Source organism: Mustelus asterias, chromosome 18 (genome assembly GCF_964213995.1).
Source record: "Mustelus asterias chromosome 18, sMusAst1.hap1.1, whole genome shotgun sequence".
Taxonomy (NCBI): Eukaryota; Metazoa; Chordata; class Chondrichthyes; order Carcharhiniformes; family Triakidae; genus Mustelus; species Mustelus asterias.
In genome coordinates, this window is record NC_135818.1 from 20171759 (window position 1) to 20198549 (window position 26791).

General features: G+C 47.3%; 1 protein-coding gene across 1 annotated transcript in view; it reads left to right on the plus strand.

The window, feature by feature from the left end:
• The window catches only part of tyro3 (TYRO3 protein tyrosine kinase), a 139256-nt gene that overhangs the window by 66669 nt on the left and 45796 nt on the right, over nt 1-26791 (plus strand). The window contains exons 7-9 of the mRNA XM_078233494.1: nt 834-1029; nt 11796-11938; nt 20268-20409. Coding sequence (XP_078089620.1) covers nt 834-1029; nt 11796-11938; nt 20268-20409 — 481 coding nt within the window. The remainder of the gene's footprint in view (nt 1-833; nt 1030-11795; nt 11939-20267; nt 20410-26791) is intronic.

Sequence of the window (26791 nt, forward strand, 5' to 3'; positions counted from 1 at the left end):
CGGTGACGGAGGGACTGGAGTGAGAGACGGTGTCGGTGACGGAGGGACTGGAGTGTGAGACGGTGTCGGTGACGGAGGGACTGGGGTGTGAGACGGTGTCGGTGACGGAGGGACTGGGGTGTGAGACGGTGTCGGTGATGGAGGGACTGGAGTGAGAGACAGTGTCGGTGACGGAGGGACTGGAGTGTGAGTCGGTGTCGGTTGCGGAGGGACTGGAATGTGAGACAGTGTCGGTGACGGAGGGACTGGAATGTGAGACGGTGTCGGTGACGGAGGGACTGGAGTGTGAGACGGTGTCGGTGACAGAGGGACTGGGGTGTGAGACGGTGTCGGTGACGGAGGGACTGGAGTGTGAGACGGTGTCAGTGACGGAGGGACTGGAGTGTGAGACGGTGTCAGTGACGGAGGGACTGGAGTGTGAGACGGTGTCAGTGACGGAGGGACTGGAGTGTGAGACGGTGTCGGTGACGGAGGGACTGGAATGTGAGACGGTGTCGGTGACGGAGGGACTGGAATGTGAGGCCGTGTCGGTGACGGAGGGACTGGAGTGTGAGGCAGTGTCGGTGACGGAGGGACTGGAGTGTGAGACGGTGTCGGTGACGGAGGGACTGGAATGTGAGGCCGTGTCGGTGACGGAGGGACTGGAGTGTGAGGCAGTGTCGGTGACGGAGGGACTGGAGTGTGAGTCGGTGTTGGAGTATTGTCCTAATAGTTACTGCTGTGCTTCTAAATGCTGAATGAAACTGCTGTTTGTTCTGATATTGTGGACGGTGAATATTGTGTTTTGGCTGGAATTTAACGTAATGGACCTGTTTTGCTCTCTCTCTCTCCAGGTTTTTGATCCCAATAGGGTGAATGCTAGTTCAACTGCCAACATATCTTTTGAGGAAACCTTTCCAGTCCCACCGTTCAGGCACACAATCAGAGGCCTGAGCGCATTCACACCCTGTCTTGTTCGACTCAGCTGTAGTAATGAAGTGGGACGTTCTGAGTTCACTGAGTGGATTCATTTCCAAACATCTGAAGCAGGTGAGGTGATTCACGGTCAGGTATAGAAACACAGTGGACTAAATGGACACTCAGTCTCGCCAATGTTAATAATTCATTCACAGAATACAGGCTTCACTGGCAACGGCATCATTTATTGCCCACCTGGACTGTGGAGTGAGCCTTCTTGAACACAACTGAGTGGCCCTGCTGGCCCATTTCACAGAGAGAGATAATAGAATCCCTACAGTGCAGAAGGAGGCCATTCGGCCCATCAAGTCTGCATCAACTCTCCAACAGAGCACCATACTCATGCCCTGATAGAATCATAGAATCCTACAGTACAGAAGGAGGCCGTTTGGCCCATTGAGTCTGCACTGACTACAATGCCACCTTATCCCCAGAACCCCATATATTTACCCTACTAATCCCCTTAACCTATACATCTTGGGACACCGAGGGGCAATTTAACCTAACTCACACACCTTTGGACTGTGGGAGGAAACCAGAGCACCCGGAGGAATCCCACGCAGACACGGGGAAACTCCACACACACACACAGTCATCCAAATCCGGAATTGAACACGGGTCCCTGGCACTGTGAGGCAACAGTGCTCACTGCTGTGCCATCGTGCCCGCCCATTTCATGGCGCAGCGAAGGATCGACCACATTGCTGTGGGCGAGGGGGTCAGGCAGGTCATGTAGAATGGCAGAGGAGATTTACCAGGATGTTGCCTGGTATGGTGGGAAAATCGTATGAGGAAAGGCTGAGGGGCTTGAGGTTGTTTTCGTTAGAGAGAAGAAGGTTAAGAGGTGACTTAATAGAGGCATACAAGATGATCAGAGGATTAGATAGGGTGGATAGTGAGAGCCTTTTTCCTCGGATGGTGTTGGCTAGCACGAGGGGACATAGCTTTAAATTGAGGGGTGAGAGATATAGGACAGATGTTAGAGGTAGGTTCTTTACTCAGAGAGTAGTAAGGGCGTGGAATGCCCTGCCTGCAGCAGTGGTGGACTCGTCAACGTTGAGAGCGTTCAAGTGGTTATTGGATAAACATATGGATGATATTGGAATAGTGTAGATTAGAGGGGCTTTAGATTGGTTTCACTGGTCGGCGCAACATCGAGGGCCGAAGGGCCTGTACTGCGCTGTAATGTTCTATGTTCTATGTAGTTCTCTAAAGAATATGAGTGAAGCTGTAGCAGCACATTCACCATGACGGATATTGGCTTTTGTTTACATTCCAGATTGATTTAATTTAGATTAAATTCCCCAGCAACCACGATGGAATTTAAACTTATCTCACTGGACCAGCAGTACCGTTGGATTATTGAGGCCTATAACATAACCGCGCTACCATACCCAAGGGCCTCTGATGAAGTAGCTCCATAAATTGTGTTTAAGCAGACAGTGAATCTGTTGTGTGTGTGTTAGGGCATAATCCTCCCAAGGGTAATATTGTTAATGAAAAATCTATTTTGGATAAAGCCTTTCCTGACCTCAGGATGTCCCAAAGTGCTTTCCAGCCAATGAAATACTTTGGATGTGTGGGCACTGTTGCACCACATCGAATGGTCAGAACACAGAAGGAAGCTGTTTGGCCTGTTGGGCTGGTGCCAGCTCTTTGTAAGAGCAAGGCAAATAGTCCTCCTCCCCAACACTGGCACACAGTGGTTAGCACTGCCGCCTCACTGCGCCAGGGTCCTGGATTCAATTCCTGGCTTGGGTCACTGTCTGTGTGGAGTCTGCACATTCTCCCCGTGTCTGCGTGGGTTTCCTCCGGGTACCCCTATTTCCTCCCACACTCCAAAGATGTGCGGGTTAGGTGCATCGGCCATGCTAAATTCTCTCTGTGTAACCCGAACAGGCACTGGAGTGTGACGACTAGCGGATTTTCATAGTAACTTCATTGCAGCGTTAATGTAAGCCTACTTGTGACACTAATAAATAAACTTTAAACTTTAAAATCTTTTCTGCCACAGTCTCAGGTAGTCCATTCCAGATCCGAACCACTCGCTGTGTAAAACGTGCAGGAAACCTGGCAGCCAACTCATGCACAGCAAGCTACCAGAAAGAACAATGTGATAAACTGGGCGGCATAGACAAGTTGGGCCGAAGGGCCTGTTTCCATGCTGTAAACCTCCTATGACTCCTATGACTCTATGACTCTATAATGATCAAACACTCTGTTTTACTGACGTTAGTTGAGGGATGCATATTGACTGAGACAGCAGGGAGGTTTGGCTATTCATCTTCAAGTAGTGCCTGGAATCTTCTACATCCATCTGAAAGGGCTTGTGGGGTTTAATGTTACATCCTAATGTAACGTCACTGACAACTGACTTAATACTGCACTGGGGGTGTCAGTGTAAATTACGTGTCCATGTCTCTGCAGTGGAATTAGAACTCCTGTTCTTCTTACACAAGATGAAAGTGTTCCGCACTACACGGAGTTGGGGGTAAGGTGTTGGCGTGGATTGGGGATTGGCTATCTAACAGGAAGCAGAGAGTTGGGATAAATGGGTGCTTTTCTGGTTGGCAGTTGGTGACCAGCGGCGTGCCGCAGGGATCGGTGCTGGGGCCTCAATTGTTTACCATTTACATAGATGATCTGGAGGAGGGAACTGAATGTAGGGTATTCAAGTTTGCTGATGACACGAAGGTGAGTGGGAAAGCGAATTGCATGGAGGACGCGGAAAGTCTGCAGAGAGATTTGGATAGGCTGAGCGAGTGGGCGAGGATCTGGCAGATGGAATATAACGTTAGCAAATGTGAGGTTATCCACTTTGGAAGAAATAATAGTAAATTGGAATATTATTTAAATGGAGAAAAATTACATCGTGCGACTGTGCAGAGGGACCTGGGGGTCCTTGTGCACGAATCGCAAAAACTCAGTCTGCAGGTGCAGCAGGTGATCAAGAAGGCGAATGGAATGTTGGCCTTTATCGCGAGGGGGATAGAATATAAAAGCAGGGAGGCCTTGCTGCAACTGTACAAGGCACTGGTGAGGCCGCAACTGGAGTACTGTGTGCAGTTTTGGTCCCCTTATTTGCGAAAGGATATATTGGCCTTGGAGGGAGTGCAGAGAAGGTTCACCAGGTTGATATCGGAGATGAGGGGTGTGGCTTATGAGGAGAGATTAAACAGATTGGGTCTGTACTCGTTGGAGTTTAGAAGGATGAGGGATGATCTTATAGAGACATATAAGATAATGAAGGGGCTGCATAGGGTAGAGGTGGAGAGATTCTTTCCATTTAGAAGGGAAACCAGAACTAGAGGGCACAGCCTCAAAATAAGGGGGGGCCGGTTCAGAACAGAGTTGAGGGAGAACTTCTTCTCTCAGAGGGTAGTGAATCTCTGGAATTCTCTGCCCATTGAAGTGGTGGAGGCTTCCTCGTTGAATATATTTAAATCACGGGTAGATAGTTTTCTGATCGATAAGGGAATTAGGGGTTATGGGGAGCAGGCGGGTAAGTGGAACTGATTCGCTTCAGATCAGCCATGATCTTGTTGAATGGCGGGGCAGGCTCGAAGGGCCAGATGGCCTACTCCTGCTCCTATTTCTTATGTTCTTATGTTCTTAACCACAACTGACACCAATTTGGCAAAGATATTGAGGTCGAATTTTTTCTTTATCCATCGGATGTGGGTGTCGCTGGCTAGGCCAGCACTTACTGCCCATCACTAATTGCCCTGGAGAAGGTGGTGGTGAGCCGCCACCTTGAACCGCTGTAGGAATGTCCACAATGCTTTCAGGGAGGGAGTTCCAGGATTTTGACCCAGCAACAGTGAAGACCTGGTAATATATTTCCAAGTCAGGATGGTGTGTGATTTGGAAGGGAAGATTCGGATGGTGCTGTTCCCATGCATCCACTGTCCTTGTCCTCTCGGTGACAGAGGTTGTGGGTTTGGAAGATGCTGTCGAAGAAGCCTTGGTGAGTTGCTTGGGTGCATCTTTAGATGGTACACACTGCTGCCAGTATGCATCAGTGGGTGGCACGGTGGTTCGATTCCCAGCTTGGGTGACTGTGTGGAGTTTGCACTTTCTCCCCGTGTCTGCGTGGGTTTCCACTGGGTTCCACTCCGGTTTCCTCCCACACTCCTAAAATGTGCAGGTTAGGTTGATTAGTCATGCTAAATTGCCCTTTGGTGGCAGGGAGATTAGCACGTTAAGTACATGGGGTTTCGGGGATAGGGCCTGGGTGGGGCTGTTGTCGGTGCAGGCTCGATGGGCCGAATGGCCTCCTCCTGCACTGCAGTGATTCTATGATGGAGGGAGTTGATGTTGAAGATGGTGAATGGGGTGTCAATCAAGTGGGCTACTTGGTCTTGTATGGTGTTGAGCTCCTTGAGTGTTGTTGGAGCTGCGCTCATCCAGGCGAGAGAGAATATCCTATCACACTCCTGACTTATCCATTGTAGATGGTGGACAGGCTTTGAGGAGTCAGAGGTGAGTTACTCTTTGCAGTATTTCAAACCTCTGACCTGCATTAGTTGCCACAGTATTTGTATAGCTGATCCAGTTCAGTTCCTGATCAATAGTAGCCCGACAGGATGTTCATGGAGGTTTCAGTGACAGGAATGCCATTGAATGTCATAGAATCATTAGATCCCTCCCGTACAGAAGGAGGCCATTCGGCCCATCGAGTCTGCACCAATCACGATTTCACCCAGGCCCTATTCTTGTAACCCCACACATTTACTCTGCTAATTCCTCTGACATTAGGGTCAATTTAGCATGGCCAATCAACCTAACCTGCACATCTGTGGACTGTGGGAGGAAATCGGAGCACCCGGAAGAAACCCACGCAGACACGGGGAGAACATACAAACTGGTGGATGATGAATCTGGGAAAGGGTGTGTAGATAGTTTGAGTCATGTTGAGATCAAAAAGGAGGAGGTATTGGAAACATTAAGGTAGACAAGTCCCCAGGGCCTGATGGGATATACCCCAAAATACTGAGAGAGGCAGGGGAGGAAATTGCTGGGGCCTTGAGAGAAAGCTTTGTATCCTCACTGGCTACAGGGGAGGTCCCAGAGGATTGGAGAATAGCCAATGTTGTTCCTTTGTTTAAGAAGGGTAGCAAGAATAATCCAGGTAATTACAGGCCGGTGAGCCTTACGTCAGTGGTAGGGAAATTATTGGAGAGAATTCTTCGAGACAGGATTTACTCCCACTTGGAAATAAGTGGACGTATTAGCGGCAACGTGGTTTTGTGAAGGGGAAGTCATGTCTCACTAACTTGATTGAGTTTTTTGAGGAAGTGACGAAGATGATTGATGAGGGTAGGGCAGTGGATGTTGTCTACATGGATTTCGATAAGGCCTTTGACAAGGTCCCTCATGGCAGACTGATGCAGAAGGTGAAGTTGCATGGGATCAGAGGTGAGCTGGCAAGGTGGATACAGAACTGGCTCGGTTATAGAAGACAGAGGGTAGCAGTGGAAGGGTGCATTTCTGAATGGAGGGCTGTGACAAGTGGAATTCCTCAGGGATCAGTGCTGGGACCTTTGCTGTTCGTAACATATATAAATGATTTGAAAGAAAATGTAACTGGTTTAATTAGTAAGTTTGCGGACGACACAAAGGTTGGTGGATTTGCGGATGGCGATGAGGATCATTAGAGGATACAGCAGGATGTAGATCAGTTGGAGACTTGGGCGGAGAGATGGCAGATGGAGTTTTAATCCAGACAAAGGTCTACTAAAGATAGAAAATATACAGTAAATGGCAGAACCCTTAAGAGTATTGATAGGCAGAGCGATCTGGGTGTACAGGTACACAGGTCACTGAAAGTGGCAACACAGGTGAAGAAGGTAGTCAAGAATGCATAGAGCATGCTTGCCTTCATCGGCCAGGGCATTGAGTTTAAAAATTGGCAAGTCATGTTGCAGCTTTATAGGACCTTAGTTAGGCCGCACTTGGAATATAGTGTTCAATTCTGGTCACCACGCTACCAGAAAGATGTAGAGGCTTTGGAGAGGGTGCAAAAAAGATTTACCAGGATGTTGCCTGGCATGGAGGGCATTAGCTATGAGGAGAGGTTGGAGAAACTTGGTTTGTTCTCACTGGAACGACGGAGGTCGAGGGGTGACCTGATAGAAGTCTACGAGATTGAGGGGCATGGACAGAGTGGATAGTCAGAAGCTTTTTCCCAGGGTGGAAGAGTCAATTACTAGGGGGCATAGGTTTAAGGTGCGAGGGGCAAGGTTTAAAGGAGATGTACGAGACAGATTTTTTACACAGAAGGTGGTGGGTGCCTGGAACTCGCTGCCGGGGGAGGGAGTGGAAGCAGACACTGTGAGTTTTAAGGGGCGTCTGACAAATACATGAGTAGGATGGGAGTAGAGGGATACGGTCCCCGGAAAGGTAGGGGGTTTTAGTTCAGTCGGGCAGAATGGTTGGTGCAGGCTTGGAGGGCCGAAGGGCCTGTTCCTGTGCTGTAGTTTTCTTTGTTCACACAAACAGTCACCCGAGGCTGGAATTGAACCTGGGACCCTGGCGCTGAGAGGCGGCAGTGCTAACCACTATGCCACCGTGTTACCCCATGTCAAGGGCAGATGGTTAGATTCTGTTTTGTTGGAGGTGGTCATTGCCTGGCACTTGTGTGAATTAGAAATCCAAACAATTTCTAATTGGAAAAAAGGTTTACCTCACACATTGTCTGATTCACCTTACACCTTCACCTTCTGGTTATCGCCATTGGAAACAGGATCCCTTTATTTACTGCATCAAAACCCTCAGTATTTTAAACCTCTACCAAATATCCTTTTAGGATGTAGATTTTGTGGGACACCTTTGCAATCTGCGCATTTTTTTTCTTTTTCTTTCGGAGGTGTGGACATTGCTGGCAAGGCCAGCATTTGTTGCTCATCCCTAATTGACCTTGAAGTGAGTCCAGTTTAGTAGGCCAATGTACCTTGAGTGGGGGACTTCAATATCCATCTTCAAGTGTGGCTCAGTAACACCACTACAGACAGAGCTGGCTGGCTCCTAAAGGACACAGCTGGGTCTTCACAATGTGGTGAGGGAACCAACAAGAGGAGAAACCGACTTGAGCTCATCCTCACCAACCTGCCTGCTGCAAATACATCTGTCCATGACGGTACTGGTAGGAGTGACCACCGCACAGTTCTTGTGGAGACAAAGTCCCGTCTTCACATTGAGGATACCCTCCATTGTGTTGTGTGACACTCCTACTGTGTGAAATGGGATAGATTGTGCATGGATCTGGGCATCCATGAGGCACTGTGGGCCAGCAGCAGAATTGTATACAACCACAATCTGTAACCTCATGGCCTGGCATAACCCCAAGCTTACCATCACCACCAAGCCAGGGATCAACCCTTGTTCAATGATGAGTGCAGGAGGGCATGCCAGGAGCAGCACCAGGCATACCTAAAAATGAGGTGTCAACCTGGTGAAGCTCCAGCGTAGCACTAATTGTGTGCGGAAGCAGCATGCAATAGACAGAGATTCCACAACCAATGGATCATTGGATTCCACAACCAATAAACTCTCCACATCCTGCCACATCCAGTCACATTGATTCTCACTTTGGGTTCCCCCTGAGCCACTTAACTCCCAACCTCATTAAAGCACTGGTCAAACACGGACAAAGGAGCTGAACTCAAAAGATGAAGTGAGAGTGACTGCCCTTGACGTCAAGGAAGATGGTTGTGGTTGTTGGAAGTGAATCATCTCCGCTCCAGGACATCACTGCCGAATTTCCTCAGGATAGTGTCCTATGCCCAAACATCTTTGTTTGGCACGGTGGCACAGTGGTTAGCACTGCTGCCTCACCGCTACCAGGGGCCCTGGGATTCAATTCTGACCTCGGGTAATTGTCTGTGTGGAGTTTGCACATTCTCCCCGTGTCTGCGTGGGTTTCCTCCGGGTGCTCCGGTTTCTTCCCACAGTCCAAAATGTGCAGGTTAGGTGGATTGCTAAATTGCCGCCTAGTGTCAGAGAGATTAACGGTAAATACATGGGGTTACGGGATAGGGGCTGGGTGGGATTGTTGTCAGTGCAGGTTCGATGGGTAGAATGGCCTCTTTAGAAACATAGAAAAACTACAGAACAAACAGGCCCTTCGGCCCACAAGTTGTGCCGAACACATCCCTACCTTCTAGGCCTGCCTATAACCCTCCATCCTATTACGCTCCATGTACTCATCCAGGAGTCTCTTAAAAACCCTATTGAGTTTGCCTCCACCACCACTGACGGCAGCCGATTCCACTCGCCCACCACCCTCTGTGTGAAAAACTTACCCCAACATCTCCCCTGTACCTACCCCCCAGCACCTTAAACCTGTGTCCTCTCGTAGCAGACATTTCCACCCTGGGAAAAAGCCTCTGAGAGTCCACCCGATCTATGCCTCCCAACATCTTATATACCTCTATTAGGTTTCCTCTCATCCTTCGTCTCTCCAAGGAGAAAAGACCGAACTCCCTCAGCCTATCCTCATAAGGCATGCCACTCAATCCAGGCAACATCCTTGTAAATCTCCTCTGCACCCTTTCAATCTTTTCCACATCCTTCCTATAGTGAGGCGACCAGAACTGAGAACAGTACTCCAAGTGGGGTCTGACGAGGGTCTTATATAGCTGCATCATTATCCCCGGACTCCTAAACTCAATTCCTCGATTGATAAAGGCCAGCACACCATACGCCTTCTTAACCACCTCCTCCACCTGCGGGGCCGATTTCAGAGTCCTATGGACCCGGACCCCAAGGTCCTTCTGATCCTCTACAGTACTAAGAGTCTTTCCCTTTATATTGTACTCCTTCATCCAATTTGACCTGCCAAAATGGACCACGATGCATTTATCTGGACGCATCTTTCTGCACTATAGGGATTCTATGAATCTATGATTTTCAGCTGCTTCATCAATGACCTCCTTTCCATCATATGGTCAGAAGTGGGGAAGTTTTCAGATGACTGCACCATTTGCAACTCCTCAGAAACTGAAGAAGTCTGTGCTCATAGGCAACGAGGCCTGGACAACATTCAGGCCTGGGCTGAGAAGTAAAATCCACGCACAAGTGCCTGTTGAGGTGGGGGACAGAAATTCAATCAAAGTCTTCAAAAGGGGATTGGATCAGAGTTCAAAGGAGCAAAACATTTCAGAGGAACAGGGTCAATGTCTAGATGGATTTCTCTTCGAAAGAGCCAGCAACAACTCAATGGGTTGAATGGCCTTCATACATTTGTTTCTATGATTCTAACCCCGGAAATTATCAGGAGAACTGGAAACTATAGACTTACATCCTGGGAAAAGTTGTGGTGGCGGTGGGGGAGGGGGTGAAAGCTGTGGAGTCCACATGCTGTCATTGGCAATGGATAGGGCTGGAAAGCATGGAATTTCCATTCTGAAATTAGGAATGGACGATGGGTTGAGCCAATAAAGTGTGAATCCCATATCTGGGAATGGATGATGAATGGAATGCATGTGGAGTCCTGACCATGTGGAGATACATGGAAGGAAATCCATGTGGACAGAATGCTGACATGGAATAGCCAGACATACTGCATTGCATAGAGTTTCATTCAAGGGCAATGGAAGGCACAGTGTCTATACCCTAACTGCATAGTCTTCAGCTCCATTGAGGTTAACGCTACGAGAAGAGGATAAAGGCAAAATGCTGCAGATGCTGGGATCTGAGGAGAGGAATTCATAGAACTGAAATGGAGAGAAACCTTGTGGAAACCCAAAATGGTGGAATATATTCCTCACTATAAGAAGGATGTGGAAGCACTGGAAAGAGTGCAAAGGAGATTTACCAGGATGCTGCCTGGTTTGGAGGGCAGGTCTTATGAGGAAAGGTTGAGGGAGCTAGGGCTGTTCTCTCTGGAGCGGAGGAGGCTGAGGGGAGACTTAATAGAGGTTTATAAAATGATGAAGTCAAAGACTATTTCCTTGGGTGGATGGAGCTATTACAAGGGGGTATAACTATAGGGTTCATGTGGGAGATATAGGAAGGATGTCCGAGGTAGGTTCTTTACTCAGAGAGTGGCTGGGGCGTGGAATGGACTGCCTGCAGTGATAGTGGAGTCAGACACTTTAGGAACATTTAAGCGGTTATTGGATAGGCACATGGAGCACACCAGGATGATAGGGAGTGGGATAGCTTGATCTTGGTTTCAGATAAAGCTCGGCACAACATCGTGGGCCAAAGGGCCTGTCCTGTGCTGTACTGTTCTATGTTCTATCTATATGTGACCAGGTGTCAGTGTTGGGGTATATCACCAGAGCTGCATGGGTGCCAGCATCAGAGCTATGGCTTCAGAACTGTGCCACCAGTGTGCTGTGGCACCATACAGGCCTGTGTCTTTGCATCATGGATCTGCAGCCATGTCTGTGGCAGGGATTTCAAGGGGTCACACTAACCATGCACTTGGGTCAATACTGCAATGCCTTAGTCCCCGTGCTGTGAACCAAGAAATCAGCTCACCACCACCTTCTCAAGGGCAACCAGGATAGGGCAATAAATGCTGGCCAGCCAGCGATGTCCATGTCCCACGAGTGAATAAAAAAGGCAAGTACGCCACTGTCTGCGTGGGGGAGGTGGGTAGCGACATGCATCAGTCCTGGCATTGGGGTCGGTAGATTCATGGGATGCCACTCCTTCTGGTGTGGTGTCTAATCGCAGCAGTGTAGGAAACAGAGAAGCATTAGAGCTTGGTGTCAGATATCAAACTCAAGGTGGGTGTCATACTCTGTTACAAAGTCTTGTTGAGGTTGCAGCCTTGCAGTGATGAAGGTGGTATCGCCCCACTGACACGCCATCTCTTTCTGTCACAGCTCCGAGTGCGCCACCACGGAACGTCAGCTACTTCTACAATGGATCATCATTGGTGATCTGGTGGTATGAGTTGGCAGCATGGGATGTACACGGTATTCTACTTGGATACATCGTGGAGTGGAGCAGGCAAGAGGAAGAAAAGGTGGTGGTTTATATATCCGTCCCTCCGTAATGATATATGAAAAGTATTGTGTGTATTTACTGTTGTCGTTTATTTTGTTCATGGAATGCGGGCATCGCTGGCTGGGCCAGCATTTATTGAGAGTTAACCACATGGCTGTGGGCCTGGAGTCAAATGTAGGTCAGACCAGGTAAGGACGACAGATTTCCTTCCCTAAAGGACATTAGTGAACCAGTTGGGTTTTTACAACAATTGACAATGGTTTTATGGTCATCAGTAGACATTTTTATTGAATTCAAATTTCACCATCTGCCATTTTGGGATTCAAACTCGGGTCACCAGAGCATTACCCTGGATCTCTTAATTACTAGTCCAGCGACAATACCGCTACGGCACTTTCTTCCTGTGTCACATTCTTGGACAATGACTGGTTTATTCAAATAACTAACACTTACTTCTCATCATAGGGGCACAGTAGAGTCAAGTCAATGTGACATGGTCATCTTAACGTGTCTTCCAATTCCATTGCCTCAGGAAATCTGAGCCCTATAGCAGTTATTTCCAGGAACATATGTGGGTTTTTTTCCCTCCCCACGCCCCGCACTGCTACCTTTTTGAAAATCCCTGACGCTTGTTGCCTTTTTGTTTTTATCGCTTTGCTTTTCCTCTTTCTTTACTGACCCTCCTTTCCCTCCATCCCTCCATTTGCTTTTTGCTTTTATTCCCAATCCCATTCTTCTCCCGAAACTCTATGCCATATTCACCATTGTTCTGTGTGTTTCTAACAGATGCCCATTTTTCTTTCCTTCCCCAGTCAAACAAATTAATTTTAGAACTCTCATCCTTAGTCATAAGTCCCTCCATGGGGCGTGCCCCCTCCCTATTTCATTAATCTCCCCCAGCCCCACAAACCCTCTGAGATATCTGCACTACTCTGATTTTAACCTCTCGAGCATCTCCAATTTTAGTTGTTTCGCCACTGGTGGCCACACCTTCCAGTTGCCTCTGCCCTAAGTGTTGAACAAATAAGATATAGGAAGTTCTTCCACGCACAGACTCAATAACATATGGAAAGATCTCACTTCCCTCCCTCTGGACCATGCCTCTGGTTAAAAAATAATGAACCAACACATTGGAAACAGACAGTCTTAAAACTTGAACTCTGTTTCTCTCTCCATAGATGCTGCCAGACCTGCTGAGTTTTTCCAGAATTTTCTGCTTTTATTTCAGATTTCCCACATCGCAGTATTTTATCAAATTGGAACCATTAATATGTCAAGGTTTTGGAACGCCTGTCTTTGTTTATTCATGATATGCATGGACCACCACCAGGGATTTATTGCCCAAACAGGAAAATATATCCCTAATTGCCCTTGAGGAGACCCGGTGAACCAGCTTCTTGAATGCAGCTGAGTGGCTCGCTAGGCCATTCAGAGGGTAGTTAAGAATCATAGAATCCTACGGTGCAGTAGGAGGCCATTCGGCCCATCGAGTCTGCACCGACCACAATCCCACCCATACCCTATCCTCACAATCCCGTGCATTTACCCTGGCTAGTCCCCCTGACACTAAGGGGCAATTTAGCATGGCCAATCTACCTAACCTGCACATCTTTGGACTGTGGGAGGAAGCCGGAGCACCCCCCGGAGGAAACCCATGCAGACACGAGGAGAACGTGCAAATTCCACACAGACAGTGATCAAGCCAGGAATTGAACCCAGGCCCTTGGCGCTGTGAGGCAGCAGTGCTAATTGCCACAGTGCCGCATTGCTGTGTGTCTGGAGTCATGTGTAGGCCAGACCGGGTAAAGACAGTGGATTTCCTTCCCTGTAGGATACTAGTTGAACCAGGTAGCTTTGTACAACAATCTGATAGTCACATGGTTATGGAGACTAGTTTTTTCTTCCACATTTATTTAATTAAATTTAAATTCCGCAGTCGCTGTGAATCTGAATTCATGGGTGGGATTTCACTAGCCTCGCCTGTCCCGAAACTGTAAAATCCCGCCCAAGGTCACGGCCCTCACCTGCTCCGATTCCCGTGGCGGGCAGGATGATAAAATTCCAGCCCATGTCTCTGAATCATTCAGCCAGACCTCTGGATGACCTGCCCATTACCATAATCACTATGCTTTTGTACCCTATAAATATGATGCAGCACTCTCTATATCCTAATCTGTGGATAAAGAACTATTCATTAGATCTACCCAATCTGAGGCGATGGCCCTCTGTCCTGGCTGTAGTGACTGACTCTGATACAGTTTCCAGCTAGTTGCATGTACGGTTGGGTAGACAACATAAAATTGTTCATAATTTGGCACTGATTAATGTTAAATTGCTAGTCTCCGCAGAGAGATAATTATTTTGTCAGTAAAACCTCTCATTCATTTAGTTGAAGCATTTTCCTGCGATTGGGTGGAGAGGCAGTGTTTAGATAAATTAAAGGACCTGTAACCTGTACTCTACATGGATGGGGAGTGATCTGAGGAGACAGTTCTTCAATTTGCATTAATTCTGCACTGACCATGACCTGCAAGTGTTCGAGGGAAAGGTCATAAAGGTTGTCCAGTCTGTGCCATATCTAATCGGTGCTCTGAATCTGGGATGACCAGATTTAGATTTGGAGTTAAGCTCCTTCTAAGATCATAGAATAGATCACAGAATCCCTACAGTGCAGAAGGGGGCCATTCGGCCCATCCGGTCTGCGCCATCTCTCCAACAGAACATTGTACCCGGGCTCTATCCCCGCAACCCCACATATTTACCCCACTAATTCCCCTAACCTATACATCATGGGACACTAGGGGAAAATTTAGCAAGGCCAATCCATCTAACCTTCACATCTTAGGACTGAGAGAGGAAACTGGAGCACCTGGAGGAAACCCACACAGACAGTCATCCGAGGTCGGAATTGAACCCTGGTCCCTGGTGCTGTGAGGCAGCAGTGCTAACCACTGTGCCACCCCTAAACTCTTCTAACCCATACAAAAATTAATACTAGAGTATTTGACTGGACATCGGATTATCCACATTGCCCCATTTTGCACTAGTATGTACAAATGTACGAATTGAGGGCAGAAATAGGCCACTCGGTCCCACGAACCTGCTCCACCATTCGGTAAGATCGTGACTGATCTGATTGTAACCTCCCTGATAACCTTTCACCCCCTTGTTTTATCAAGGTTCTATCTAGCTCTGCTTTAAGATATTTTAAAAAAACTCTATTTCCAATCAATTACTTTTGAGAAAGAGAGTTCCAAAAACTCATGGCATCCTGAGAGAAATAAATTCTCCTCGACTCTGTCCTAAATGGGCGACCCCTGATTTTTAAACAGTGACTCCTGGTTCTAGATTCTCTGACAAGAGGAAACATCCTCTCCACATCCACCCTGTCAATACCCCTTAGGGTCTTAGAAGTTTCAATCAAGTCACCTCTGTTGCTTCTAAACGCCAGTGGATACGGGCCTAGCCTGTTCAACCTTTCCTCAAGAGACAACTCTCACATTCCAGGTATTAGTCTAGTAAACCTTCTCTGAACTGCTTCTAACACATTTACATCCTTCCTCAAATAAGGTGACAAATACTGTACACAGTACTTTAAATGTGGTCTCACCAGTGCCCTGTGCAACTGAAGCAAAGTCTCCTTACTTTTGTATTCAATTCCCCTCACAAATGTTAATTCTATTAGCTTTCCTAATTGCTGTAGCTGTACTAGACTTTTGTGATTCATGCACCAGGATCATCAGATCCCTCTGCATGTCACAGCCCTTCAATCTCTTACCATTTAGATAATATGTTTATTTTTTATTCTTCCGGCCAAAATGGACAATGCATATTTGCCCACATTATGGTCAGAGTTTTCACGCCCGCCCCCCCTGGTGGATTTTCCCATGGCGAAGGCAGTAAGCTATTGGTTTTCGGTGCGATCTTCCAGTCCAGCCAAAGTCAATGGCAATTTGTATGGCTCACTGGCCTCTCTGCAGGGGGTCGACTTCAGTGGGACTGGAAGATTCTGCCGGTAGAAAAGGGTCAGAAAATCCAGCTCTATACTTAATTTGGCAGTTCTTTGCCTACTCACTTAACCCATCCATATCCCTTTGTGCCCTCTTTATGTCCTCTTTACTTATGTCCTTCTTTGCTTTCTTACCTTTCTTTGTGTCACCAGCAAATTTAGCAACCATACCTTCAGTCCATAGAACCATAGAAAACCATAGAAACCATAGAAACCATAGAAAACCATAGAAAACCATAGAAACCCTACAGTGCAGAAGGAGGCCATTCGGCCCATCGATTCTGCACCGACCACAATCCCACCCAGGCCCTACCCCCACATATTTACCCACTAATCCCTCTAACCTATGCATCTCAGGACTCTAAGGGGCAATTTTTTTAACCTAGCCAATCAACCTAACCCGCACATCTTTGGACTGTGGGAGGAAACCGGAGCACCCGGAGGAAACCCACGCAGACACGAGGAGAATGTGCAAACTCCATACAGACAGTGACCCGAGCATCGAACCCGGGACCCTGGAGCTGTGAAGCAGCAGTGCTAACCACTGTGCCACCATGCCGCCACTTCCTCCCTCCCTGATTTGGTTATCTCTAGGTTGTTACTTGTATCCTCTATAGTGAAGACTGATGCAAAATACTTGTCTAGTTCATTTTCTATCTTCTTATTTTCTATTATTAATTCCTTACTTCCCATGGGACCAAAGCTTACTTTGTTAAATCTTTACCTATTTAAATATTTCTTACATTCCATCTTTTTATTTTCAGCTAGCTTTCTGTCGTGCTCTAATTCTTCCCTCTTTAATCATCTTCTTGTCATTCTTTGCTGTTCTTTATATTCTGTCCAAGCATCTGGCCTGACACCTGTCTTTTCACGATTATGTTTTTTCTTTCAACTTGATACTGTCTTTAACTTTTTATAGTTAACCGCAGACGGTAGGCACTTCCCTTGCAATTTTCTTTCTCATTGGAATGTATCTATTCTGTGTATTTTTAAATATCCCCTCAAATATCTACCACTGCATCTCTCTTGACCTCATTTTCCGGTTCATTCTAGCAAGCTCTGCTTTTATGCCCTCGTATTTATCCATATTTAAATTTAAAATACTAGTCTTGGACCCAATCTTATCTCCCTCAAGCTGGATGTGAAATTCAATTATGTTATGATCACTGCTACCTAGGGGTGCTTTTACTATGAGGTTGTCAATTAATCCTATCTTGTTGTACAATCATAGGTCTGGTAAAGCCTGCTCTCTGGTTGGCTCCAGAACAGGCTATTCTCAGAAACTATCCTAAAAACATTCTATTAACTCCTCATCTATGCTGCCTTTGGCTATCTGATTTTTCCAGTCTAGATTTAGATTAAAAGCTCCCCAAGATTTCTGACAAGTTCCCATTATCTCTTCCTTTATACTATCTCTTATCGTGTAGTTATAATTAGAAGACCTGTATAATGAATTCTGTGTGCAATCAGATACAGAGCCTTTAGTTTTGTCCTTTTATTATTTTTGTAACCTCTAGCCTTATCTGCTGATTTACTCTTAGATTTGTAGTGCCTGTCTCTTCCTGACATGGTCTGTTTCTCATATCCCATATTAGTGCCTTTCTCTCTTGCCTTGTCGCCACTCTAAGATTTACCACATCTTCCCAGTTTTGATCCTTTGCCTCCACTATTTAGTTTAAAACCCTCTCTACTTCCCTAGTTATGCTTCTCTCTAGAACACAGTAAGGAGTCTCACAACACCTGGTTAAAGTCCAACAGGTTTATTTGGTAGCAAACGCCTCTAGCTTTCGGAGCGCTGCTCCTTCGTCAGGTGAATGGGAGATCTCCCACTCACCTGACAAAGGAGCAGCGAGCGCTCCAAAAACTAGTGGCATTTGCTACCAAATAAACCTGTTGGACTTTAACCTGGTGTTGTGAGACTCCTTACTGTGTTTACCCCGGTCCAACGCCGGCATCTCCACATCATGACTACCATCGACACCGCTCTCTAGAACACCAGCCTTGGCACGATTCAGATGCAGACATTCCCAATGGTACAGTCCCCACTTTTCCCAGTACTGGGGCCAGAACCCCATGAGCCAGAACCCACTTTCCCCACACCAGTCATTGAGCCCGGCATTAACTTCTCTAATCTGATTTGTCCTATGCCAATCTTCAAGTGACTCAGTTAGATTATTACCTTTGAGGTTCTGCTCCTTAATTTGGTGCCGAGTTCCTCATACTCTCAATGCAGAACCTCTTTGCTAGTTCTATCTATATCATTGGTACCAACATGGATTGAAACCACTGGATCCTTGCACTGCAGGTTCCTCTTCAGCTCTGAGCAAATGTCCTGAACCCTGACACTGGGCAGGCAACACAGCCATCTGGACTCTCCCTCTTGCTGCGGAAAACAGTCTCAATCCCCCTCGCTATATCATCTACACTACATTCCTTTTGGCTCCCACCACTTGAATGGTCTCCACGTTGCCATGTTCAGTCAACGCATCCACACATCAGCCTCCAATCTCCTCCAAACAAGCTGAAAGAACCTCAAACCTGTTGGACAATTGCAGAGCCTGATACTCCTGCACTCCTGTCCTCTGGATCTCCTTACCTGCCTCAGCTGCAGTCAAAACCTCCTGCCCCTGACCACTGACCAAATCAGAAGACCCTACCCTAAGGGGTCTGACCGCTTCCTGGTACAAAGTGTCCAACGACTTTCCCCCTCCTTGGTGTTTTGCAGTGTCTACAGCTCAGTCTCCGTCTCAACGACTGAGCCAAAGCTCTCCACACCGCAGACACTTACTGCGGATGCCTTTGCCCTGTCACACTGGCATCCAGGAGTACCACATGCTTCAAAAAAGTTTATTTATTAGTCACGAGTAAGGCTTACATTAACACTGCAATGAAGTTAGTGTGAAATTCCCCTAGTCGCCACACTCCGGCAACTGTTCGGGGAATGAGGGAGAATTTAGCATGGCTAATCAACCTAACCCGCGCATATTTGGAGAGTGAGAGGAAAGCGGAGCACCCGGAGGAAACCCAAACAGACACGGGGAGAACGTGCAAACTTCACACAGACAGTGAGCCAAGCCGGAAATCGAAGCCGGGTCCCTGGCGCTGTGAGGCAGCAGTGCTAACCACTGTGCGGCCCCAGCCACCAAACATCACCTGTCCTGCCAGCCTTAATGTATTTTAATTAACTTCTAGTTGGGCAGCACAGTGGTTAGCACTGCTGCCTCACAGCAGTAGTGGCCTGGATTCAATTCCCGGTTTGGGTCACTGTCTGTGTGGAGTCTGCACCTTCTCACCGTGTCTGCGTGGGTTTCCTGCGGGTGCTCCGGTTTCCTCCCACAATCCAAATATGTGCAGGTTAGGTGGGTTGGCTATGCGAAATTGCCCCTGAATGTCAGGGGGATTAGCAGGGTAAATACGTGGGGTTACGGGGACAGGGCCTGGGTGGGATTGTTGTCGGTGCAGACTCGATGGGTTTCTGTAGGGTTTCGATAATTCTATGATTCAGTTATGTGCGATATATGCAAACAAGATTAGATTTTTAGAAAGAGATTTAAGATTCCTTCAACCCACCAAACTCCAGCATTGTCACACTCCAGCGCACCATTTTCAATCGAGTCCACGCTTAATGAGTCTTTTTCCCTCACTAATCTCCATCCTGACCCAGTCCATGTTTTAACACCATCTTCCCTTCGCCAATCACTGTATCCTTCCAGCACCAATCTCCATTTTAATCCGCTCCATGCTTATGCTCATCCTCTGATCTGCAATCTCCATTATTTGTTTTGGGGAGGGGGCACTAATGATTGAGATTAAAATCATTGTAAACCTGTAGGTTGTCAGTATGATGGCAGCCCCAGGTTTGAAAGATGCAGATTTTGTGTCTATTCATTGAGATTGAATGAACTTTAACATTCCGAACATTGACTGAACTTCCCTCTCACGTATGCTGGACAGAAATGCTGTGTGTTCGGCATATCTTTCTCGAATAATGATCCTTGGTTAACCAACTGGCCTGTGACCATAGCGCACAATGAGAAACTGAATTAATTGCAGCATAGAACAGGAATAAGGAAACCTTTGAGAACTAGAAAGGCCACCGGGCTTTGTGAATAACACCAATATGGTCTCCCAGGAGACGGCAATGCGATGAGCTGGGCAGTTTGTGAGGCACTGTGATGAGATGAAGTCCGTGTATAACGATTAAACACCATAACAGGACATCGTGTTCCACATGGAACTTTGCTTTATTTTCAGAGTTGCTCGTGAACTTTTTAAAGGTCCGTTTCCGAAGGATGTGATTGTATCACAGAATAACGCGAGGCTTTGTGTTGCTTTGCAGGAGATCACAGTCAGTGTGGGAACCCAGGCAGTCCTACACCCCTTCGATCCCACCGAGAAGCATTCGGTTCGGGTGTGTGCGCTGACTTCAGGTGGCCGGGGCCCGTGGAGTGCACCTCTGCTTCTGTTATCCCAGGATCTAGGTGAATGAGACTTCTCTCGTCGGGTGGGCTGAACCTTCAAGCTAGAACAAATCATAGAATCCCTACAGTGCAGAAGGAGGCCATTCAGCCCATCAGTCTGCACCGACCACAATCCCACCTAGGCCCTACCCCCATAACATAAGAACATAAGAAATAGAAATCTTAGAAACCCTACAGCACAGAAAGAGGCCATTCGGCCCATCGAGTCTGCACCGACCACAATCCCACCCTGGCCCTACCCCCATATCCCTACATATTTACCAACTAATCCCTCTAACCTACGCATCCCAGGACACTAAGGGCAATTTTAGCATGGCCAATCAACCTAACCCGCACATCTTTGGACTGTGGGAGGAAACCGGAGCACCTGGAGGAAACCCACGCAGACACGAGGAGAATGTGCAAACTCCACACAGACAGTGACCCATGCCGGGAGTCGAACCCAGGTCCCTGGAGCTGTGAAGCAGCAGTGCTAACCACTGTGCTACCGTGCCGCCCAGGAGCAGGACTAGGCCATCTAGCCCCTCGAGCCTGCCCCGCCATTCAACAAGATCATGGCTGATCTGAAGCGAATCAGTTCCACTTACCCGCCTGCTCCCCATATCCCTTAATTCCCATATCCGCCCAGCTCATCGCATAACCCGATGCTTTGTCCCCCCAGCTTGTCCCCCTGACACTAAGGGGCAATTTAGCAATCCACCTAACCCGCTTGGCTTCGGAGTATGGGAGAAAACAGGAGCACCTGGAGGAAACCCACGCAGACATGGGGAGAATGTGCAGACTCCGCACAGAAAGTGACCCAAGCCGGGAATCGAACCCTGGTCCCTGACGCTGTGAGGCAACAGTGCTAACCACCGTGCGTCCCCGTTTCTTAGGATTTAAGATGCTCACATAGACCGGTTAGGACGTATTGCCAGAAAGTTCATGTTCAGTTTCTCACCTCCTCCACACTTATCATAGAGCACAGCAGGTGGCTGTTTGGCCCATTGTGCATGGAGTAGCTGTTCGGGTTGGGATTTAAAGGAACTGAAGGCTGAGGTGGAGGTGAAATCACTGGAAGCTAAAGTAGCAGCTTGAACATTAGAGACCATTTATTGCCTCGAAATGGATTGAGTCCCCTGGTGGGACTGTCACCCATCCAGTAAATGGTCTGTCCCAGATGGCCTGATGAGGAGATGCCGGCGTTGGACTGGGGTGAACACGGTAAGAAGTCTCACAACACCAGGTTAAAGTCCAACAGGTTTATTTGGTAGATGTATTAGGCAGGTTTATTAGGCAGATGGCCTGCCACAGTTCACACTGGAGCAGAACGTTAGTGGTGATGTTATGTTTCAGGGAGGCTGAAGAGTCTCCCCCCTTAATATGAATTATATTAAATGGTTCAAAACTCCCTGTCCAGAACATCATATAAAATAAAAACAACCCCTGCTCTTTCCAAAAAGCCCTGCAAATTATTCCTTTTCAAACAAACACAAAGGAATTGCTCGAAACGCTGAGCATCTGTGGAGAGAAACAGAATTAACGTTTCAGGTTAATAACGTTCCATCAGAACAAAATCTGAAGAGACATCAGCAGAAACATTAACTCCTCACAGACGCTGCCTGGCCTGCTGAATATTTCCAACATTTTCTGTCTTTATCTCAGTATTCTAACTCCTGCGACATTTTGTTTTTGTGTTTGTCTTTTTCGAAAGTTACTTTATTGAATCTTATTTTCCCTAAACTTTCAGGCAATGCAGTCCAGATGACAGCAACTCGCTGCATACAACTAATTCTCCTCATTGCCCTCTGATACCGACCCTCCAGTATATCTGAGCCATCCCACTTTGCTGAAGTCCCTGATTGAAACATAAAAGCTAGAAGCAGGAGTAGGCCATTCGGCCCTCTGAGCCTGCCCCACCATTCATTTTGATCATCGAATTCAATATCCTGATCCCCCTTTCCCTATATCCCTTGATCCCTCTAGCCCCAAGAGCGATATCTAATTTCTTCATGAAAGCAGACAACATTTTGGCCTCAACCACATTCTGTGGTAGTGAATTCCACACATTCACCACCCTCCGGGTGAAGAAATTTCTCCTCACCTCAGTTCTAAAAGGTTTACCCCTTATCCTCAAACTATGACCCCCTAGTTCTGGACTCCCCCCACCATCGGGAACATTCTTTCTGAATCTACCCTGTCTAACCCTGTTAGAATTTTATAAGTTTCTATGAGATCCCCTCTCACTCTTCTAAACTCCAGTGAATATAATCCTAACCAACTTAGTCTCTCCTCATATGACAGACCTGCCATTGTCAGAAGCTACAGAAGGATATAGATAGGCTGGAAATTTGGGCAAAGAAATGGCAGATGGAGTTCAATCCTGATAAATGCGAAGTGATGCATTTTGGTAGAAATAATGTAGGGAGGAGCTATATGATAAATGGCAGAACCATAAAGGGTGTAGATACGCAGAGGGACCTGGGTGTGCAAGTCCACAGATCCTTGAAAGTGACGTCACAGGTGGAGAAGGCGGTGAAGAAGGCATATGGTATGCTTGCCTTTATAGGACGGGGCATAGAGTATAAAAGTTGGGGTCTGATGTTGCAGATGTACAGAACGTTGGTTCGGCCGCATTTGGAATACTGCGTCCAGTTCTGGTGGCCACACTACCAGAAGGACGTGGAGGCTTTGGAGAGAGTACAGAGGAGGTTTACCAGGATGTTACCTGGTATGGAGGGGCTTAGTTATGAGGAGAGATTGGGTAAACTGGAGTTGTTCTCCCTGGAACGATGGAGGATGAGGGGAGACTTAATAGAGGTGTATAAAATTATGAAAGGCATAGATAGGGTAAACGGTGGGAAGCTTTTCCCCAGGTCGGTGGTGACGTTCACGAGGGGTCATAGGTTCAAGGTGAAGGGGGGGAGGTTTAACACGGATATCAGGCGGACATATTTTACACAGAGGGTGGTGGGGGCCTAGAATGCGCTGCCAGGCAAGGTGGTGGAGGCGGACACACTGGGAACGTTTAAGACTTATCTAGACAGCCACATGAACGGAGTGGGAATGGAGGGATACAAAAGAATGGTCTAGTTTGGACCAGGGAGCGGCGCGGGCTTGGAGGGCCGAAGGGCCTGTTCCTGTGCTGTATTGTTCTTTGTTCTTTGTTCATCCCAGGGATCAGCCTGGTAAACCTTCGCTGTACTCCCTCTATAACAAAGACATCCTTCCTCAGATAAGGACACCAAAACTGCACACAAAACTCCAGGTGTGGCCTCACCAACGCCCTATACAATTGCAGCAAAACATCCCTATTCCTATACTCAAATCCTCTCGCTATGAAGGCCAACATACCATTTGCCTTCTTTACTGCCTGCTGTACCTGCACGCTTACTTTCAGCTATTGATCCTTGCTGCCATTCTCGTAAATCTCCTCTGCATTTTCCAAGGCTCTGTCCATCCTTCCTAAAATATGGTGCCCCAAATTCGGCACAATACTGTAGCTGCGGCCTAACCAGTGATTTATTTGGTGTCACCTCCTTGGTTTTGAACTCGATTATTCCCATAAAATCACAGAACAATGCAGAAGGAGACCATTCGGCCCATTCAGCCTACACCGACAACAATCCCACCCAGGCTCTATCCCCATAAATAAGGCAAATGGCATGTTGGCCTTCATAGTGAGAAGGTTTGAGTATAGGGATAGGGATGTTTTGCTGCAATTGTATGGGGCATTGGTGAGGGCACACCTGGAGTATTGTGTCCTATCTGAGGAAGGATGTCTTGGTATAGAGGGATTACAGCAGGTCTGTCATATGAGGAGAGACTAAGTCACATATTTATCCCCTGACACTAAAGGGGCAATTTAGCATGGCCAATTAACCTAACCCGAACATCTTTTGGACTGTGGGAGGAAACCCATGCAGACACGGGGAGAACGTGCAAACTCCACACAGACAGTGATCGAGGCCAGAATTGAACCTGAGTCCCTGGCGCTGTGAGGCAGCAGTGCTAACCACCGTGCCACCGTGCTGTCCCTCTTCCCCCCTCTTCCGAAAGTGCTGTTAGGTTGCTGTTCCGTGTAACATTGTGGTACCTTAAATAAGTGACCACACATTGTGAACACAGATGAGTAACATCGACTGCTGGATCGTGAAACATATCACAGCTCTGCCAAACTGGTCTTAACTTTGCATCCATGCAAACAGAGACTTTACAGCAAGGAAACTGGGTGCAGAGGGAGTTAGGAACAGACCCTGGCTGATTGATTTACATCCCAGCTCCCAAGTCTAGGGTAAGTATAGAGCTATCGAAGTGCCGTAGCCTTTACTGAGAGAGATTGGAAATCAAATATGGACCCTTCCTAATCTCAGTACGCTTACTGACTAGACTCAATCACTTGTACATCGTGTTTAATGTTGTTTGCCGTGGAATCATCAGAACTCTCTTAATCTAAGTACTTGCTTGCAACTAGGTATGTTAAGTGCTGTAAAACACCAGGATAGAATACTCTTCACTGTGAATTACAGTCTGGAATCTAATTGAGGGGGTCAGATTGACCAGAACCCCGATAGGTTCTGAGGCAGGAAGGGGAGTGTAAAATTGCATGGACAGGACCCCGCCCACCTCCATCCAGACGGTGGGAAGTCCACCCTTGGCTTTATTAAGGCCCGTAATTGGTCACTTAAGGGCCTTATTTTCCTGTCCAGTCTCAATTTTAAGGCTTGCCGGTGCTGGTTGGAGCAGGATGCCAAATAGGGAAAAGTCTTCACGTTCAATCTCGGTGCATCAATCTGAAGGCTCCTTCAGATTTGGAGCACCCTCCTCTCAGGGAACTATGATCTCCAACCTTCCCCTCCACCCAAATATCCCCCTTACCGGCCTACCCCATGACACTGAGAACATCCCCAGGACATCTCCTACCTTCCTGCTCCTGGGACCCCCAGTTCTTACCTGAAGTGCAGTTCTGGGACTAAGGCTCAGACATGGTGCTTGCACTACCTCTTCTGGCCACTGCAGCACTGTGTCTGGAGGGGCTGGAAGTGCCAGCCAATCAGATTGGCCAACAGCTCTCCAAGATGGGACTTCTGTCCAAGGGCGGACAGCAGTCCTGCCAGCTGTCAATCACATTCATTTCAGTGTAAATGGCAGCGGAGGCCATGGTTTATATCTACAATAATGGTTAGATCTACAATAATGAACTGGTCAGGTGGACAGAAGAGTGGCAAATGGAATTCAACCCAGAGATGAGTGGGATGATGCATTTTGTGAGGTCAAACAAGACAAACAATTACATAGTAAACAGGAGGCTTCTGAGGCCTAGGATCAAGACTGAGATCAGGTGCAATGCCTGTTCTTGTCAGCTTGGACCTAGTGTGTCTCTTGAGGAAATCATGAATTGGATTCGGTTTGAATTGTTTTTGGAGAAAGCAAGGAGATGGGCTTCTCCTGTCCACTCTGCCCATTGGCTTTGTAACTCTGAGAAAGGAATTTTTTAAGAAAAGGCAGGATACTGAGAGATGTAGAGGAAGAGAAAGACCTTGGAGTGAATGTCTACAGACCCGTGAAGGTAGCAGGACAGCTTGTTAGGCTGGTTAAGAAAGCACATGGAAGCCTTTCATTTATTAGCTGAGGCATAGAGCAGGAGAGAGAACAGGAGCTGCTACAGAGAAAGGACAGTGAAATGTATACACAAAGGGAGAGGCAAGGAGACGGAGAGCAGAGAGGGAAAGGGAGAGGGCAGATTCTGAAACTGGATAAATCATTAGTTAGGCCTCAACTTGAGTACTGTGTGCAGTTCTGGTCACCTCACTACAGAAGAATGTAATTGCTAGAGAGGTGACGGAGGAGATTCATGAGGATGTTGCCAGGACTGGAAAATTGCAGCAATGAGGAAAGATTGAATAGGAACGTTGGAACAGAGGAGGCTGAGGAAAGATTTGATTGGGATGTACAAAATTGCGAGGGGCCTGGATAGTGTGTATGGGAAGGGGCTATTGGCTTTAGCAGAGAGATCAGTGACTAAGGGGCATAGATTTAATGTGATTTGAAAGATTAGAGAGGAAATGAGGAAAACTGTTTTCGCCCAGAGGGTTGTGGGGGTCTGGAATTCGCTGCCTGAAAGGATAATAGAGGCAGAAATTCTCAACCCATTTACAAGGTGCCTGGATATGGACCTCAAGTGCTGTGACCCGCAGGGCTACAGAGCAAGTGCTGGAAAGTGAGATGAGGCTGGGAGACTCACTTTTTGGCCAGTGCCAACATGATGGGCCAAGTGGCCTCTTTCTGTGCTGTAAACTTTCTATGATTGTAATAGATACCTGGGAATGAGTTACAAGCTGGGAGCTAATCAAGCCCAAATTAAAGTTTATTTATTAGTCACAAGTAAGGCTTACATTAACAC